A 15,801-nucleotide genomic window follows, 5' to 3' on the forward strand; every position below is an offset into this window, starting at 1 on the left:
AGTCATTTGTATTCTCATTAATACAGTAAACAAGGACAGACGGTGTGAATTTCAGGATGTTAATGAAAATTTTCAGCGGTTTGCCATGTCTACTAGGTATTTAAATACTCATATTTACACTCCTTAGGTGCATATTATAACAATTGTGGGTATTTTTGAGACTGTCATGCGTAGTTTGTCACACTAATTTGATGTAATTTGCATGTTGTCATGTTCTCTTTTGTCCTGGGAAAGGCTTTAAAAGCTGTTGAAGCTGTTTCTGGCGATCATTCACACAACCTGTGTGAATACAAAGCAAACAAAAATTAAATATTTGTACTTCTTGCAGAAGATGTTAGTAAATGATGCTATAATATGTGATGTGACACTTTCCACAAGTAGGTGTTCTATTATTATCAGAAACATTTTCTTTATTTTTATATATTTGAATTTATATAGTGTAGTATAGTAATAACTCATCTAAAAATAATAATTTGCATAAAATTTACTCTCAGGCCATCCATGATGTAGATTTGTTGCTTAATATGAACAGATTTGGAGCAATTACCCTTAAATCATGTGCTCACAAATGGAACCTCTGCAGTGAATGAGTGCCATCCAAAACCAAAGTTTACATACACTTGATTCTTAAAGGTCCCATATTGTACACATTTCTGGAGGTTTATTTTAGTTGTTGATGTCCTTAAGAATATATATTTGCGGTATAAGTGCCAAAATCCATCTCAATATATTTTTACAGCTCCTTTTTTAGGAGCTCTGTCTAAAACAGGTCGATTTTGGCCCATCTAATTAATATTCATGAGCCTCTCTTCTGATTGGCCTGTTGTTTTCTGAGTGACGCACAGCCAGGCCAATCACAGGTAACTACGGTCATGTATGCTTTTTAGCCGAGCCCAGAGCCATAGAGAGAGCCTAGCCTGCTGATACTCAACAGGATATTTCAGAATGATCATTAATGTTTTTTCTTTTTCAAACACCGAATGCAGTAAGCTACATAACTGTTGCTTTAGTAAAGCCCCTTTCACAATGCGCGCTGATTCTGGAAAATTACGGGAACGAGCGCTGTGTGAACAAAAGCCAGAACCATAAAGGCAGTGTTTTAGTGATGATGCACGTTACCGACGAAAAAGTACGTGCAAAGTGGAATGTGTGTAAAGCACGCACAGATTCCGGAAAACAACTGTGAATGAACCAAATTAAACAATTCCGGATCAAATAATGGGACACATTATCCGTGTATTTACCGGAATCGCTGTGTGAAAGAGGCTGAAGTTGACGTGCCTCTGGTCTCTTATATTAACGTTGTTCTGAAGCCTGTGCAATGATGTAGTTTCGACATCTATCGACTGAACAGGGTTTTCTAGATTAGCAATGTTATGGACATGATATTGTCTGGGTTTGACAAAAGGAGGGTGGGACGGTGGTTGGCGCTTGGGGTGGTGACTGAAGGCGGTGACTGAGTAGATCGGACGTCACATCATTACGGAAGTCACAGCGGCTCGTGAAAATGAACAGCTACTTTAAGCAGGCTGTGTGCAGTTTACTGTGGATTGACTGTTTTGAAACTCATATGGTAGTTACATAGCCCCTAGACCTCAGTTATCATGAAAAAAGCCATGAAATTTCGTTTTTGACAATATGGGACCTTTAATACTGTGTTGTTATCTGAATGATCCACAGCTGTGTTTTTTATTATTTTTTTATTATTATTAACAGTTTAACTGTTAAACTGCCCGCTGTTCTTCAGAAAAATCCTTCAGGTCCTACAAATGGTTTTTCAGCATTTTTGTGTATTTGAACCCTTTCCAACAATGACTGTATGACTTTGAGATCCATCTTTTCACACAACTGAGCGACTCATATGCAACTATTACAGAAGGTTCAAATGCATTAAAACTTTTTGAATTCGAAGATCAGGGTAAATTTAAGTTATTTTGTCTTCTGGGAAACATGTAACTATCCTCTGTAGCTTCTGAAAGGAAAGTACTTAAGAAAAAAATATGATATTTAAGCAAAAACAGAAAACTGTACACATCTTCATTCTGTCCGTATGTTTACACCCCCAGCTCTTAATGCATCGTGTTTCCTTCTGGAGCATCAGTGAGCTTTTGAATCTTCTGTAATAGTTACATATGAGTCCCTCAGTTGTCCTCAGTGTGAAAAGATGGATCTCAAAATCATCCGGTCATTGCTGGAAAGGGTTCAAATACACAAAAATGCTGAAAAACCAAATAATTTGTGGGACCTGAAGGATTTTTCTGAAGAACAGCAGGCAGTTTAACTGTTCAGGACAAATAAGGGACTCATGAACAACTATGACTAAACAAACAAACAAAAAAAACCAGCTGTGGATCATTCAGGTCACAACAGAGTATGAACAATCAAGCGTATGTAAACTTTTGAACAGGGTTATTTTTATAAATTCAACTATTATTCGATTTTCACTTATTCAGGTCAGTACTAAATAAAAAATAACATGCATTTTGTATGATCCCTCTTATTTTGATGAAACAATTAACATTTTGCAGATTCTGCAAGGTGTATGTAAACTTTTGACTTCAACGTTTAACTGTGTAAAAATGCCTAAGAGTGTATAAAAAGCACAAGTAAGCACTTGAAAAGGCTCATTGACTGTATTATAGGCCAAGATCTCTATTGAGGCAATGTAATACACTGACCGAGATGCGTATTTGCCACAAGGCAAGAACTACCCAGAGCCTCTAGTCCGACATCCGTGTAGACATGTCCATCGTTCCACATTAGGTCAAATCCGCCAACCCTCTTCTCCTTGCCTGTCAGACTAAGTGCAATAAAATGTTTTGGACAACATATCAACATCCACAATCCTCCACTCTCTTCCATGTAATTTTATATCATTTTGTCAAATCGTACCGGACTTCCATGTCTACAATGTGCAAGGTGTCCTCCAGCAGTCTGTATTTTAGGTCATAGTCCTCCTGACTGCTGGCTGTGAGGGAGGGTGAAGCGTTCACTTCAATTAGCCACCTGCATGTTGACAAACTGTGCTGTCATTTTTGTTTTTAGCCATGCAATTCACACAGTTCTGATCAAATTAAGCATACAAAAAGAAAGCATTCTCACGGCTTTAAATCCTGGTCCAGTAGTATGTCATATCCGTACAACTCAAAACAGTGTTTGTCATTGATGATGGTTTTTTGAACACTCAGCAGGCTGCGAATAAATATGTTGTCAATTTCTTTAAATAGAGTCTGCACTGTCTCAAAACCATGCTTAGCAGTCAGATAACACCGTAGCTGCTGCATCTGCCACTTGCAACCCTGGGGGAGAGCAAAAGATGGATTGCTGCTTTTTAATAAAACATAGCTTAATGAACATGATAGTACAGTATGTCCGGTTACTTCCAACATACCTTTTCAGGATCATAATCAGGAGCTGTTTTTTGCACTGCAACATTGGTGAGATGAACATCTGTGTACATTAATGTTAAAAGAAAAAAACAAGCGAATTCTTGTATTATGGGGTGTAATATAAAAACAAAGTGTGTGCATTTTAGAAATGTATGCAAAGGATACACTGATCGTCAATGCTGCTAAGAGAGAACCTGGTGTTTGAAAATCGAGCGAAACCATCACGATACAGCCAGGCCTTCAACGGAATATACTGTGAAAAACAAAAATATGCTTTTTAAACATGCAACATTCAAAGCATTGAAAACACAACAGTGATGTTAGGTCTTAAACAACAACAAAAACGCTGTGTGTAAATACTTTGTTCACACCATTCTGTAATTACTGTAATTACTAGAAGACGTTAGACTCTTCACAACCTCGGACTCTGAATTGTAAAGTTTCAATAGACAAAACCACAGTACAAGAAGTAACAGTATGCAAATGTATTACTAATAAACTTAATAGTTTATTCAATGGGACATTAGAGCTATTCATTTCTGTATTACTTTATGACTTGCATTAACTTCCTTGTACTATTACTATTACCTTGTACAAAATAACCATTTTCTTTTTAAAGTGATAGTTCACCCAAAAATGAAAATTGTGAAATTTCGTTAATTACTCACCCTCATGTCCTGTAATCCGTAAGACCTTTGTTCATCTTTGGAACACAAATTAAGATATTTGTGATGACATCCGAGAGCTTTTGGACACTGCATAGACAGCAATGTAACAACCATGTTCAAGGCTCAGAAAGGTAGTAAGGAAATTGTTTAAGTAGTCCATGTGACATCAGTGGTTCAACCGTCATGTTATGAAGCTACGACAATAACACTCTACGGTTGAACCACTGATGTCAAATGGACTATTTTAATGATGTCCCCACTACCTTTCTGGGCCTTGAAAGTATCAGTTGTGTTGCTGTCTATGCAGGGTCAGAAAACTCTCGGATTTCATCAAAAATAGCTTAATTTGTGCTCTGAAGATGAACGAAGGTCTTACGGGTTTGGAACGACATGAGGGTGAGTAATTAATGACAGCCATTTCATTTTTGGGTGAACTAAGCCTTTAAGAGTTTACTCATGATGCTGAACAATCAGGTGGTACAAGTCAGAGCAAAAAGGAAATTCATAGTTTATTCATGTTGTAAGTTTCAATGAGGATGTGAATGCTTTTCATTACTTCTCATAATTCTGACATGGTGTAAATGCACCATAATTTCAGTGAAATTGAAAATTTAATGGCTTTCCATTGCAGAAGGAGAAAGTACTTTAACAGCGAAAAACAGCATTGCAAAAAAAGTTACTTACTGATGTGACAAGAACATAGACTCTCAAGTCAAATTTTCTCCCTGGTGACAGATAACATATACATGTTACTCACACACACACATGAAATATGTTCAGAAATAATAATAAAGATTGAGCTAAATCAAGTAAGCACTGAAGCTATTTTACAGTTGAGGCCAAAATTTACATACACCTTGCAGAATCTGCAAAATGTTAATTATTTTACCAAAACAAGAGGGATCATACAAAATGCATTTTATTTTTATTTGGTACTGACCTGAATAAGATATTTCACATATAACATGTTTACATATAGTCCACAAGAGAAAATAGTTGAATTTATATAAAATGACCCTGTTCAACAGTTTCCATACACTTGATTTTTAATACTGTGTTGTTACCTGAATGTTCCACAGCTGATTTTTGGTTTAGTGATAGTTGTTCCCTTGTTTGTCCTGAACAGTTAAACTGCCTGCTGTTCTTCAGAAAAACCATTCAGGTCCAACAAATTCTTTGGCTTTTTAACATTTTTATGTATTTGAACCTTTTCCAACAATGACTGTATGATTTTGAGATCCATCTTTTCAACTTAGGGACTCATATGCATCTATTATAGAAGGTTTAAACGCTCCTGATGCTTCAGAAGGAAATGCAATGCATTAAGAGCAGGGGTGTAAACTTTTGAACAGAATGAAGATGTGTGCATTTTCTTATTTAGCCTAAATAGAATATTTTTTTTTTTTCATTTAGTACTGCCCTTCAGAAGCTATAACAGATACTTGCATGTTTCCTAGAAGACAAAAAAGTTAAATTTACCTTGATCTTCAAATTCAAAAAGTTTTTACCCCCTGGCTCTTAATGCATTGTTTTTTTTTTCATTCTGAAGCACGGGCGAGTGTTTGAACCTTCTGTAATAGTGGCATATGAGTCTCTCAGTTGTCCTCAATGTGAAAAGATCTCAAAATTCATACAGGCATCATTAAAAAGTCTTCAAAAAAAAACAAAAATGTTGAAAAACCAAAGAATTTGGATCATTCAGGTATCAGTATTAAGAATTAAGCGTTTGTAAACTTTTAAATTGGGTAATTTTTCAATTTCAACTATATCTTGCGGACTATATGTAAACGTCTTTCATTAGAAATATCTTATTCAGATCAGTACACTAAATAAAAAATAACATGCATTTTGTACGATCCCTCTTATTTTGGTCAAATAATTAACATTTTGAAGATTGTGCAAGGTGTATGTAAACTTTTGACCTCAACTGTATGTTTTATTATATGTATTATATATTACAGGTGCATACCAGCTATGAGGTAGGGATTCTCAATGTAGCGCTGAGCGACATAGCTCTCAACTTGAGCCTCATCTTTCTGTTCTTCAGAGCGGGACCCATCCTAAAACCAAAAAAAGCATCAGTACACTACATACTAGTGAGTAAATAATCACAAAACTTTTTTGTAAGAGTCAGTGTGTTAAAAGTGTACAACCTTCTTCCAATCTATGATATCTTTAAGTTTTCGAAACAGAAAAATTCCTTTCCCTTGTGATCGTGCCACCTGTGTTGGGAAAGTATTGTAACAATGGATGACCTGTTCATGATCAATTTGACATTATTGTACACAGGGCACTGGTATAAACACTTACAGGCTTCATGATCCAGGTGCTCCCTGGGCTTCTCTTAAACTCTTCTACAAAGATGTGATACTCGCTGGGCAGCACAAACGTGCAGGGGAAAAAGTCACATTTGGTCGCCTCCAAACGCCCAGCCTCCCGCTCTAAAGTTTTTCTATACCTCTTTAGGTTTTTTACCATCAGGTTCTTACGGGTCAGCTGAAAAATACATGTTTATGATTATTTTCTGTTCACCTTTATTCATTTTTAATATTCTGCTTTCCAGTCATAATTTGCATAATACATACTTCATAGTGGTTGCGGAAGTGACATATCCGCACATGTTCCTCCAAGTATGAGTGATCAAAGTTCTCTCTCAGCCACCCAACATCACACCAGTTAAAGTCCCAATCGCCATCCCTGTATGGAGGGATGTGAACGCATGATGCAATGATGATACACAGGGAGACACAAAGGAAGAGCACAGCACTTACTCTTTCACTTCTACCCAGCCCGGTCTATGGTTTAGGACATCCTGTATAGTGTTGGTCAGGCCACATCTGTACCGTATACAGCTCCTTCCCTCCCTTTGATAAAAATGAACCACACTGGATTGCTACATGACATGTTTAATACGTACATATGTACATACAGACAGACAACAGTTTAAACTTTAGAGAAACTTTAAAGTACTTTTAAAAATGCAGTTTGTGCAAACATCTACACTAAGTTTTTGAAAGATTTCTAAATGTTGTGGAAAGAAGTCTCTTATGCTCACCAAGGCAAATTTTATTACAGTAAAAATAACTATTTGCTATTTGAATATATTTTTAAATGTAATTTATTTCTGTGATGCAATGTTGAATTTTTAGCATCATTACTCCAGTCTTCAGTGTCACATGAGATTTCAGAAATCATTCTAATAATCTGAATCTAGAAACATTTGTCGAAAACCATATAAAGGAAACAGTCATACATTTTTTCAGGATTCTTTAATAACTGGAAAGTTCAGAAGAACAGCATTTATTTAAACTATATACTTTAAAGTCTTGCAGAATCTGCAAAATTATTTGACCAAAATAAGAGGGATCATACAAAATGCATGTTTTTTTTTTTATTTAGCACTGATCTGAATAAGATATTTCACATAAAGACATTTACATATAGTCCACAAGAGAAAATAAAAGTTTACATTTATATTTCAAGGTCAAATAATAAAAATGTTATAAAAATGACCCTGTCCAAAAGTTTACATACACTTGATTCTTAATACTGTGTTGTTACTTGAATGGTCCACACCTGTTTATTATTATTATTATTATTATTATTATTATTATTTTTGAGTTTCTTGTTTGTCCTAAACAGTTAAACTGTCCACTGTTCTTCATAAAAATCCTTCAGTTTCCACAAATTCTTTGGTTTTTCAGCATTGAATGAACCCTTTCCAACATGACTGTATGATTTTGTGATCCATCTTTTCACACTGAGGACAACTGAGGGACTCATATGCAACTTTTACAGAAGGTTAAAACGCTCGCTGATGCTCCAGAAGGAAAAACTATGCAATAAGGGGGTGAAAACTTCTTGAATTTGAAGATCAGGGTAAATTTTAAAAAAGATATTTAGGCAAAATAAGAAAAATGCACACATCTCCATTCTGTTCAAAAGTTTACACCTCCTGGCTCTCGATGAATCGTTTTTCCTTCTGAAGCATCAGTGAGCGTTTGAAACTTCTGTAATAGTTGCATATGAATCGCTCAGTTGTCCTCAGTGTAAAAAGATGCCTCTCAAAATCATAGTCATTTTTTTAGAAAGGGTTCAAATGCACAACAATGCTGAAAAATTTAAGAATTTGGATCATTCAGGTATCAGTATTAAGAATCAATTTAGGGTAATTTTTATAAGTTCAACTATTATTTTCATCATATGTAAATGTCTTTTAGGTGAAATATTATATTCAGGTAAGTAGGCTAGTAAATATAAAACAACATGCATTTTATGTGATTCATCTTATTCTGTTAAATTAATTAACATTTTGCAGATTTTACAAGGTGTGTGTGTAAACTTTTGACTTCAACTGTATATATTTTTTGTAGTATAATAAATGTTTTTCTGTCACTTTTGATCAATGTTATGCATCCTTGCTGAATTAAAGTATTAATATCTTTAAAAAATTAAATAAAACCATACTGGTCCGAAACTGTAGAGCCTTAACCTATTTGGACACATGAATGAATGAATGAATGAATGAATGAATGAATGAATGAATGAGTGAATATCATTTGTATTCGAATACAAAAGCTTACTTACCCTTCCTTTTTCTTTTGTGAACTGTAGGCTCCTTTATGTCCAGCTGCCTGCTGTTTAAGGTAAGTTTGTTACAACAAACCTGATTAAAACTGTCTTGCAAAGCTAATATTCAAAACTGCGGCGATGACTTCTGTTAGGTAACGTTAAATACTTAATTATATCAGCAGTCAAGCGTGGTTGTCAAATATAGCACATAATATCATATCATTCAGCTGTAAATACGTTTGTTTTAAAAGTTACACTCTTACCTTATTCTTGGACATATTAGAAACTAACGTTAACCACTTTATAACAGCGTGAGCGTGACACTACAACTGTAGTCTATATGTTGTCATAGCAACCGTGGACCAATCACATCGCTGAATTCCGTAGTGACGTGTTCAAATATGCCTCTACTACACATTCACAAATATGTGACCCTGGACCATAAAACCAGTCATAAGGATCCGTTTTTTGAAATTGAGATTTATACCTCATCATCTGAAAGCTAAATGTGACCCTGGACCACAAAACCACTCATAAGGTTAAATTTTACAAAACTGAGATATATACATCATATGAAAGCTCAATAAATAAGCTTTCTACTGATGTATGGTTTGTTAGGATAGGACAATATTTGGCCGAGATACATCTATTTGAAAATCTGAAATCTAAGGGTGCAAAAAAATCAAAATACTGAGAAAATCACCTTTAAACTTCTCCAAATTAAGTTCTTAGCAATGCATATTACTAATCAAAAATTACATTTTGATAGGTTTACAGTAGGAATTTTACAAAAAATCTTCATGGAACATGAATTGAATTACTCAATTAATAAAATTAAATAAAATCTGCTCTCAGTTACCACATGTAATATAGCGAGGATTGCTTTTGTTATTTCCTGTTAATTCGTTGACTAATAAAAGAATAATAGATCTGACAAAGGACAAAGGAATGAAGGTTGTGGTAACGTTTACGATGGTGGTCAAAGACAAAAGCTTGTCTTTTAGAGCTCCTTGCTGTAAACAATATGGATGTACACTAGGTGGCAGCATGATTTTAATAAAATCATCCCCAAGGAAACAAAAGGAGCATCATCAGGTGCACAGAAGCATAAAGCCTATCACACAAAAATCAAGTAATCTGACACGTGTTTTTTTCCTCATATCTGACACATATATAAACATGTCAAGAAGAATAAAGGAAGAAGTTAGATCATCTGTGGGTGGTTCTCAATCTGTTGTACTTAGCCTTGAGTTTTACTATAACATTATTCTGGATTCAATTAAGATCATTTTTAGCATGAATATATTAAAATACTTAATAACTTACTTTGTTTTAAGTACCTGAAAGTTCACTAAGGCCCCCTTGTGGCCCCTGAAGCCTGCACAAGATAAAGTCCTCAACAGTTTTTATTAAAATGATAATCCAACACACATTTATATAGCAGAACACTGCTAATGTTCATGCCAGTAAACCATAATCACATTTTATAACAAAAACGATGGCTCTCAAAATCATACAGTCATTTTTGTAAAGGGTTCAAATACAAAAAAATGGTAAAAAATGAAAGAATTCGGATCATTCAGGGACATGGTATTAAGAATCAAGTGTATGTAAACTTTTGAACAGGGTCATTTTCATAAATTCAACTATTATTATATCTTGTGGACTATATGTAAATGTCTTTTATGTGAAATATCTTATTCAGTTATATATGAAATACAAAAAACAACATGCATTTTATATGATTCCTCTTATTTTGGTAAAACAATTAACATTTTGCAGATTCTGCAAGGTGTATGTAAACTTTTGACTTCAACTGTATATATTTTTTGTAGTATAATAAATGTTTTTACTGTCACTTTTGATCAATTATTAAAAATTAACTCAACATTTTTATTAAAATGATAATCCAACAAAGATATATATCATATATATATCAGAACACTGCTTCATGCCAGTAAACCATAATCACATTTTACAACAAAAACGATGCTAAGATCTTTCAGTGTTATGAGATAACTATATAATTATTTGAATTAGATTTTAATTTTAGTAATTATGTTATGTTTTTGTCATTTCTATAAGCTTTTTGTTTTTTATAAATATGTTTGTATAATTTTAGTACATCAAGCCAAATGAAAAAAAATGTTGCCTTGGCAACTAAACCTCATTCTTTAAGGCAGAAGTAAGTCTGTGGGTGACACTTACGGTTCATTAGCCAATATAGGGGAATAATGAAAAGAATAACGATGCGCAGTTAACGGTATAATTGTTTGCTTTACAAACCAGTGTGCTCATACTAAAAATATATTAAAACAACATGGTAAAACACACCAATTTGCAATATTAAGCAGCAAAACAACCTGTTTTGTACAGCTAAAAATGGATGCAGATGAATTCGGAAGCCACATCCATAAAATTTACAAATGGACATTCCCACCGTCACAGAAAAATAAGGTAAATATATTTTTATTTTATTATTATTTAATTTAATATTGGTTCCATTGGCTTTAGTTTTAGTTTCAGTTAACTATAAAAACCCTAGTATCTTTATTCTCAAGATATGGTTTTGTAAACAAACAACCAAAATAATGCTCCAGTTTTCACTGTATGTACAGTAAGCATACAGTGGTGGCCAAAAGTTATTTTCAGTTATTTCTATCTTTTGCTGTAGTGTGTCAGTAGGAAATATCAGTGTATTTCCAAACATTAATTTTTCCATTAATTGTAATAATCCAGTGAGATTTTAGTTTGCACAAGGAGTCTGACAACAGCCAGTGCTCCACACAGAAATCAGATCTCATCCTCATCCAGTCTGTCTGGAATGACATGAAGAAACAGAACAAACTGAGACTAAATCCAGAAGAACTGTGGCAACGTCTTCAAGATGCTTCAAGAGACCTACCTGCAGTGTTGGGTAAGTTACTTTAAAAAAGTAATCCACTACAAATGACTATTACTTCTTTAAAATTGTAATGGGATTACATTACTGATTACTGCATTTAAAAATCTAAAAATCTAATCTAATTACTTTCAAGTTACTTTCAAGTTTATTTTACTTTTCAAGTTATTAAACCTAAGAATACACAACAAAGAGAGAATCATAGTTCTTTTATTCATATTGACTGAAAAATCACATAGGCTAAGTATTATTTGTGTACACTTCAAATATCAACAAAACTTTTTTTGGGGGTTTTGTAAAATAAAGAATACATTCTTTTAAACATAATTTTATTTCTGCATGTCTATATTCAGTCTCCATGAATATCTTCCTGAAACGAGTCACTAAAATAAACAAAAATGGCATGAGAAATATGTTACAGTATAGCCTATCTACAGAAAGCTTGAAGTGTCAATTATTAAAAGGTTAGGATGCGCGAACATGCCAATGTCCACATCACCTCAAATCAACAAGCTTGTACACACTCAGTTGTTGAACTTTTCCCAAACTATAATGCCGGACTAAAATATGCAACATTTTGCACTCAACATATTGCATTTCATATGCACGCCAAGATCATTTTCTGTGTATGAATGGCGCCAAATGAACAAAAAATCATGCTATAAATTCACTTTGAGTTTGGGTTAGCCTATAACAATTCATTTGTCTTTTACAAATGGAAATACAACGACTTCATGACAGTGTTTTACATTCAAAATACCCATTCATGTTACATTAGAAAGTTCTTTAAAAGCATCTGGAATACAATAAATTAAATGCAATAAATGTTAATAAATTAAGGTATTGCTGCATGGATTAAAAAAATAAGTGTGCTACAAATCAGACATAAATTTTACAGTATGCTATTCAGAACAGAGCAAAAACAGAACATATAAGCAGCTATACAATTTAGGAAAATTATAAATGGCATTATAATGTGTTTTAATTAATTATTGTATCTAAATTATAATGGCATTCATTATTAGCAACATACAGTATTATAGTCTGAAACTTTTAACAGTACTGTACTGTACATCTTGGAGACGTTGCCACAGTTCTTCTGGATTTAGTCTCAGTTTGTTCTGTTTCTTCATGTCATTCCAAACAGACTGGATGATGATGAGATCAGATCTCTGTGTGGAGCACTGGCTGTTGTCAGACTCCTTGTGCAAACTAAAATCTCACTGGATAAACACAATTAATGGCAAAATGAATGTTTGGAAATGTAAACTGATATTTACTGACACACTACAGCAAACGATAGAAATAGCTGACTTAAAACCATTTTTAGCTGTCTAGTGAAAATTTTGTTCACCACTGTACTCATATATTTTCAAATATAATGCTCAAACTTTATTATTTGATCTTAAAGGAACACACCACTTTTTTTGGAAATAAGCTCATTCTCCAACTCCTTACGAGTTAATAAGTTGAGTTTTACCGTTTTGAAATCCATTCAGCCGTTCTCCTGTTCTGGCATTATCACTTTTAGCATAGCTTAGCATAGATCATTGAATCCTATGAGACCAATAGCATCGAGTTCAAAAATTACCAACGAGTTTCGATATTTGTCCTATTTAAAACTTGACTCTTCTGCAGTTATATCGTGTACTAAGACCGGCGCCTGCTGCGTCCATATTACGGCAGCAAACTTCCTTGACTATTACGCCGGAATGGGAGTGTAGTTCCTAATCTTATCGGCCTGGAAAATCGCAGCTTTATATTTTCCGCCGGTCTTAGTACACGATATAACTACAGAAGAGTCCAGTTTTAAATAGGACAAATATCGAAACTCGTTTGTCATTTTTGAACGCGATGCTATTGGTCTAATAGGATTCAATGATCTATGCTAAGCTATGCTAAAAGTGATATCGGCAGAACAGGAGAACGGCTGAATGGATTTCAAAACGGTAAAACTCAATTTATTAACTCGGGAGGAGTTGGAGAATGAGCCTATTTCCCAAAAAGTGGAGTGTTACTTTAAGATGCATTTTAATAAAGAAATATATGAAAATGTATATCATCTACCAAATGTGTAATGATTAAGAATTTCGGTAACACTTTCTGTGAAGCCTGTATTTATAAAACATTATAAGGGTATTTCTAAGGCATTATAATGAATGCATAATGCATCATAAAAAAACATTATAATATGTTATATCATCTCATGAATAATCATAACAACAATTATAATGCATTATAATACCTGAGTATTTGAGGTTATAACTTTTAAGATTATGATTATTTATAATGCACAACCGTATTGGTCACCGTATTGGACTACATCATATTACATTTTTTTTTTTTACATTATATTACGTTTTAATTTTGATGGTCCCCTTAGTCTATTGACCATGCAACTTTCCAACTACATGTCAACTAACACTCTTTAGAGTAATGGTAGACTTAAGTTAAGGTTAGGCTAGGTAGAAGTTACTTATAATCAGTTTGTCTTTTGGGGAACCATCAAAAAAAGCATTAGCATATATTTTGCATCCTATTAATAATAATTACTGTTATCTGACATGCAGTTGCAGAGTTACTTATCAAAAGCAGTCTAAAGGGTTTCATCAAAATAATCAACCTGATACAAATATTACACATTTTTCTAATCTAATACCTGATCTTATGGCTCTTTGACAAATAATATTATTATTACTTATAAGTGGTCTTTGTATGCTTTAAATAAAGTGACATGAGTAACATGGCAAGATATGAGACTTATAATATGTTATAAATATAAAGAGGTAATCATACTCTTGACCTATAACCACAAATAAGTAAAAAATGATAATACTTTAAAACTGTTCTTATGAATACTCTTGAGATGATACAACATATTATAGGGTTTTTTATAATGCATTATGCATTCATTACAATGCCTTAAAGGGGTCTTTGGATGCCCATTTGCCAGTTCATATGATTCTTTAGGGTCTTAGTGAAAAGTCTATAATATACTTTGGTTAAAAATTCTCAACAGTAGTTTAAAAAAACATCCTTTAAATCAGCTCTGCAAAAAATCTACTCATTTTATTGCATGGCCCCTTTAAATGCAAATGAGCTCTGCTCGCCCCGCCCCTCTCTGATGTGGGATTATGAGCCATAGTGCTTACCTTAGCCACATTTAGCTGCGTTTAGTGGCAAAGCTTGCCAACAAGCACATTATTAAGAAAGGCCGTTTGCAAAGATGCATAAACAACCCTTATACTCACTTCTGCTGTGGGTGAAGCTGCATCAGGAACGATTCGCACGAATAGATGCATTTATAGACCGGGATCAGCGCTTTCCTTTTTAAAAACGAAAGTAACGTTAAACCTCTGCGCAGTGTTGTTTTCGTCAACGATGACAATGACGAAATCATTTCGTTGACGCCACTTTTTTTCATGACGATAATAAGACGATGACGAGATAAAAATGGCTCGTTGATGACTAAAACATGATGAGACGTGAGTGAGTTTTCGTTGACGAGACGAGATTAGACGAAAATGTTAGTGGGTGGTCCGTCAGACGTTTAAAATGCATGACATTTCTGCTTATTGTGCATGCCAATTAAAACCGAAAAAGTATCTGCCGCTATGGCAAGCCGTTTTAGCATTAAATACTCTTTGCCATACTAGTATGGCAAGCCGTTTTAGCATTCTATCCTTGTTTGGTTACGCTCAACACGTCACATTGTTGTCACTCAGACAGACAGACGATTAACCATGATGGCGGCAGTTTGCACACAGGGTGGTCTCAAACGGTGAGAGGACCTATGGGTGTATTTCAAATATATGTCTTTTATGTCTAAAACCATTCCTTCATTATTGTAATTATTGGTGAAAATAGTCGATCCGGAAGCTCACATTGTGTTGAACTATAAATCTGCTATTTTCACAACTTATAAGTGACACTACCAAACAGCAAAATACTTACTGACCTACATTAATTTGTTAAAAGACTTTTTCCCATTTTTTTTTTTTACTAAAACTAGACTAAAACCTTTTTGACTTTTCGTCGACTAAAATTGGACTAAAACTATCACATTTAGAAGTGACTAAAATTTGACTAAAACTAATAAGCATTTTAGTCCAAAAGACTAAGACTAAGACTAAATCTAAGATGGTTGTCAAAAACAACACTGCTTCTGCGTCTTCAGCGGCTCAGATATGTGACCCTGGACCACAAAACCAGTCTTAAGTCGCTGGGGTATATTTGTAGCAATAGCCAAAAATACATTGTATGGGTCAAA

General features: G+C 34.1%; 1 protein-coding gene across 1 annotated transcript; it reads right to left on the bottom strand.

Moving 5' to 3' along the window:
* Positions 1 to 74: 74 nt before the first annotated feature.
* On the bottom strand, positions 75 to 8,907 carry ttll9 (tubulin tyrosine ligase-like family, member 9). Its single transcript, XM_073823828.1, has 14 exons — positions 8,893 to 8,907; positions 8,645 to 8,694; positions 6,829 to 6,921; positions 6,643 to 6,754; positions 6,368 to 6,553; positions 6,211 to 6,279; positions 6,027 to 6,117; positions 4,742 to 4,782; positions 3,555 to 3,642; positions 3,392 to 3,450; positions 3,103 to 3,299; positions 2,893 to 3,006; positions 2,679 to 2,800; positions 75 to 279 (listed from the first exon to the last, which is right to left on the bottom strand). The coding sequence occupies exons 1-14, from the start codon at positions 8,905 to 8,907 to the stop codon at positions 209 to 211; spliced, it is 1,308 nt and encodes a 435-aa protein (XP_073679929.1). The 3' UTR covers positions 75 to 208.
* Between the last annotated feature and the right edge of the window lie 6,894 nt (positions 8,908 to 15,801).

The sequence above is a fragment of the Garra rufa genome, chromosome 18 (genome assembly GCF_049309525.1).
Source record: "Garra rufa chromosome 18, GarRuf1.0, whole genome shotgun sequence".
Taxonomy (NCBI): domain Eukaryota; kingdom Metazoa; phylum Chordata; class Actinopteri; order Cypriniformes; family Cyprinidae; genus Garra; species Garra rufa.

Coding starts and splice junctions, on each gene's coding strand:
- ttll9 (XM_073823828.1), bottom strand. Junction 3,643..4,741: donor TCTATGTTCTTGTCACATCA/GTAAGTAACTTT, acceptor TGTTTTTCACAG/TATATTCCGTTGAAGGCCTG. Junction 3,300..3,391: donor CTGATTATGATCCTGAAAAG/GTATGTTGGAAG, acceptor GCTCTCCCCCAG/GGTTGCAAGTGGCAGATGCA.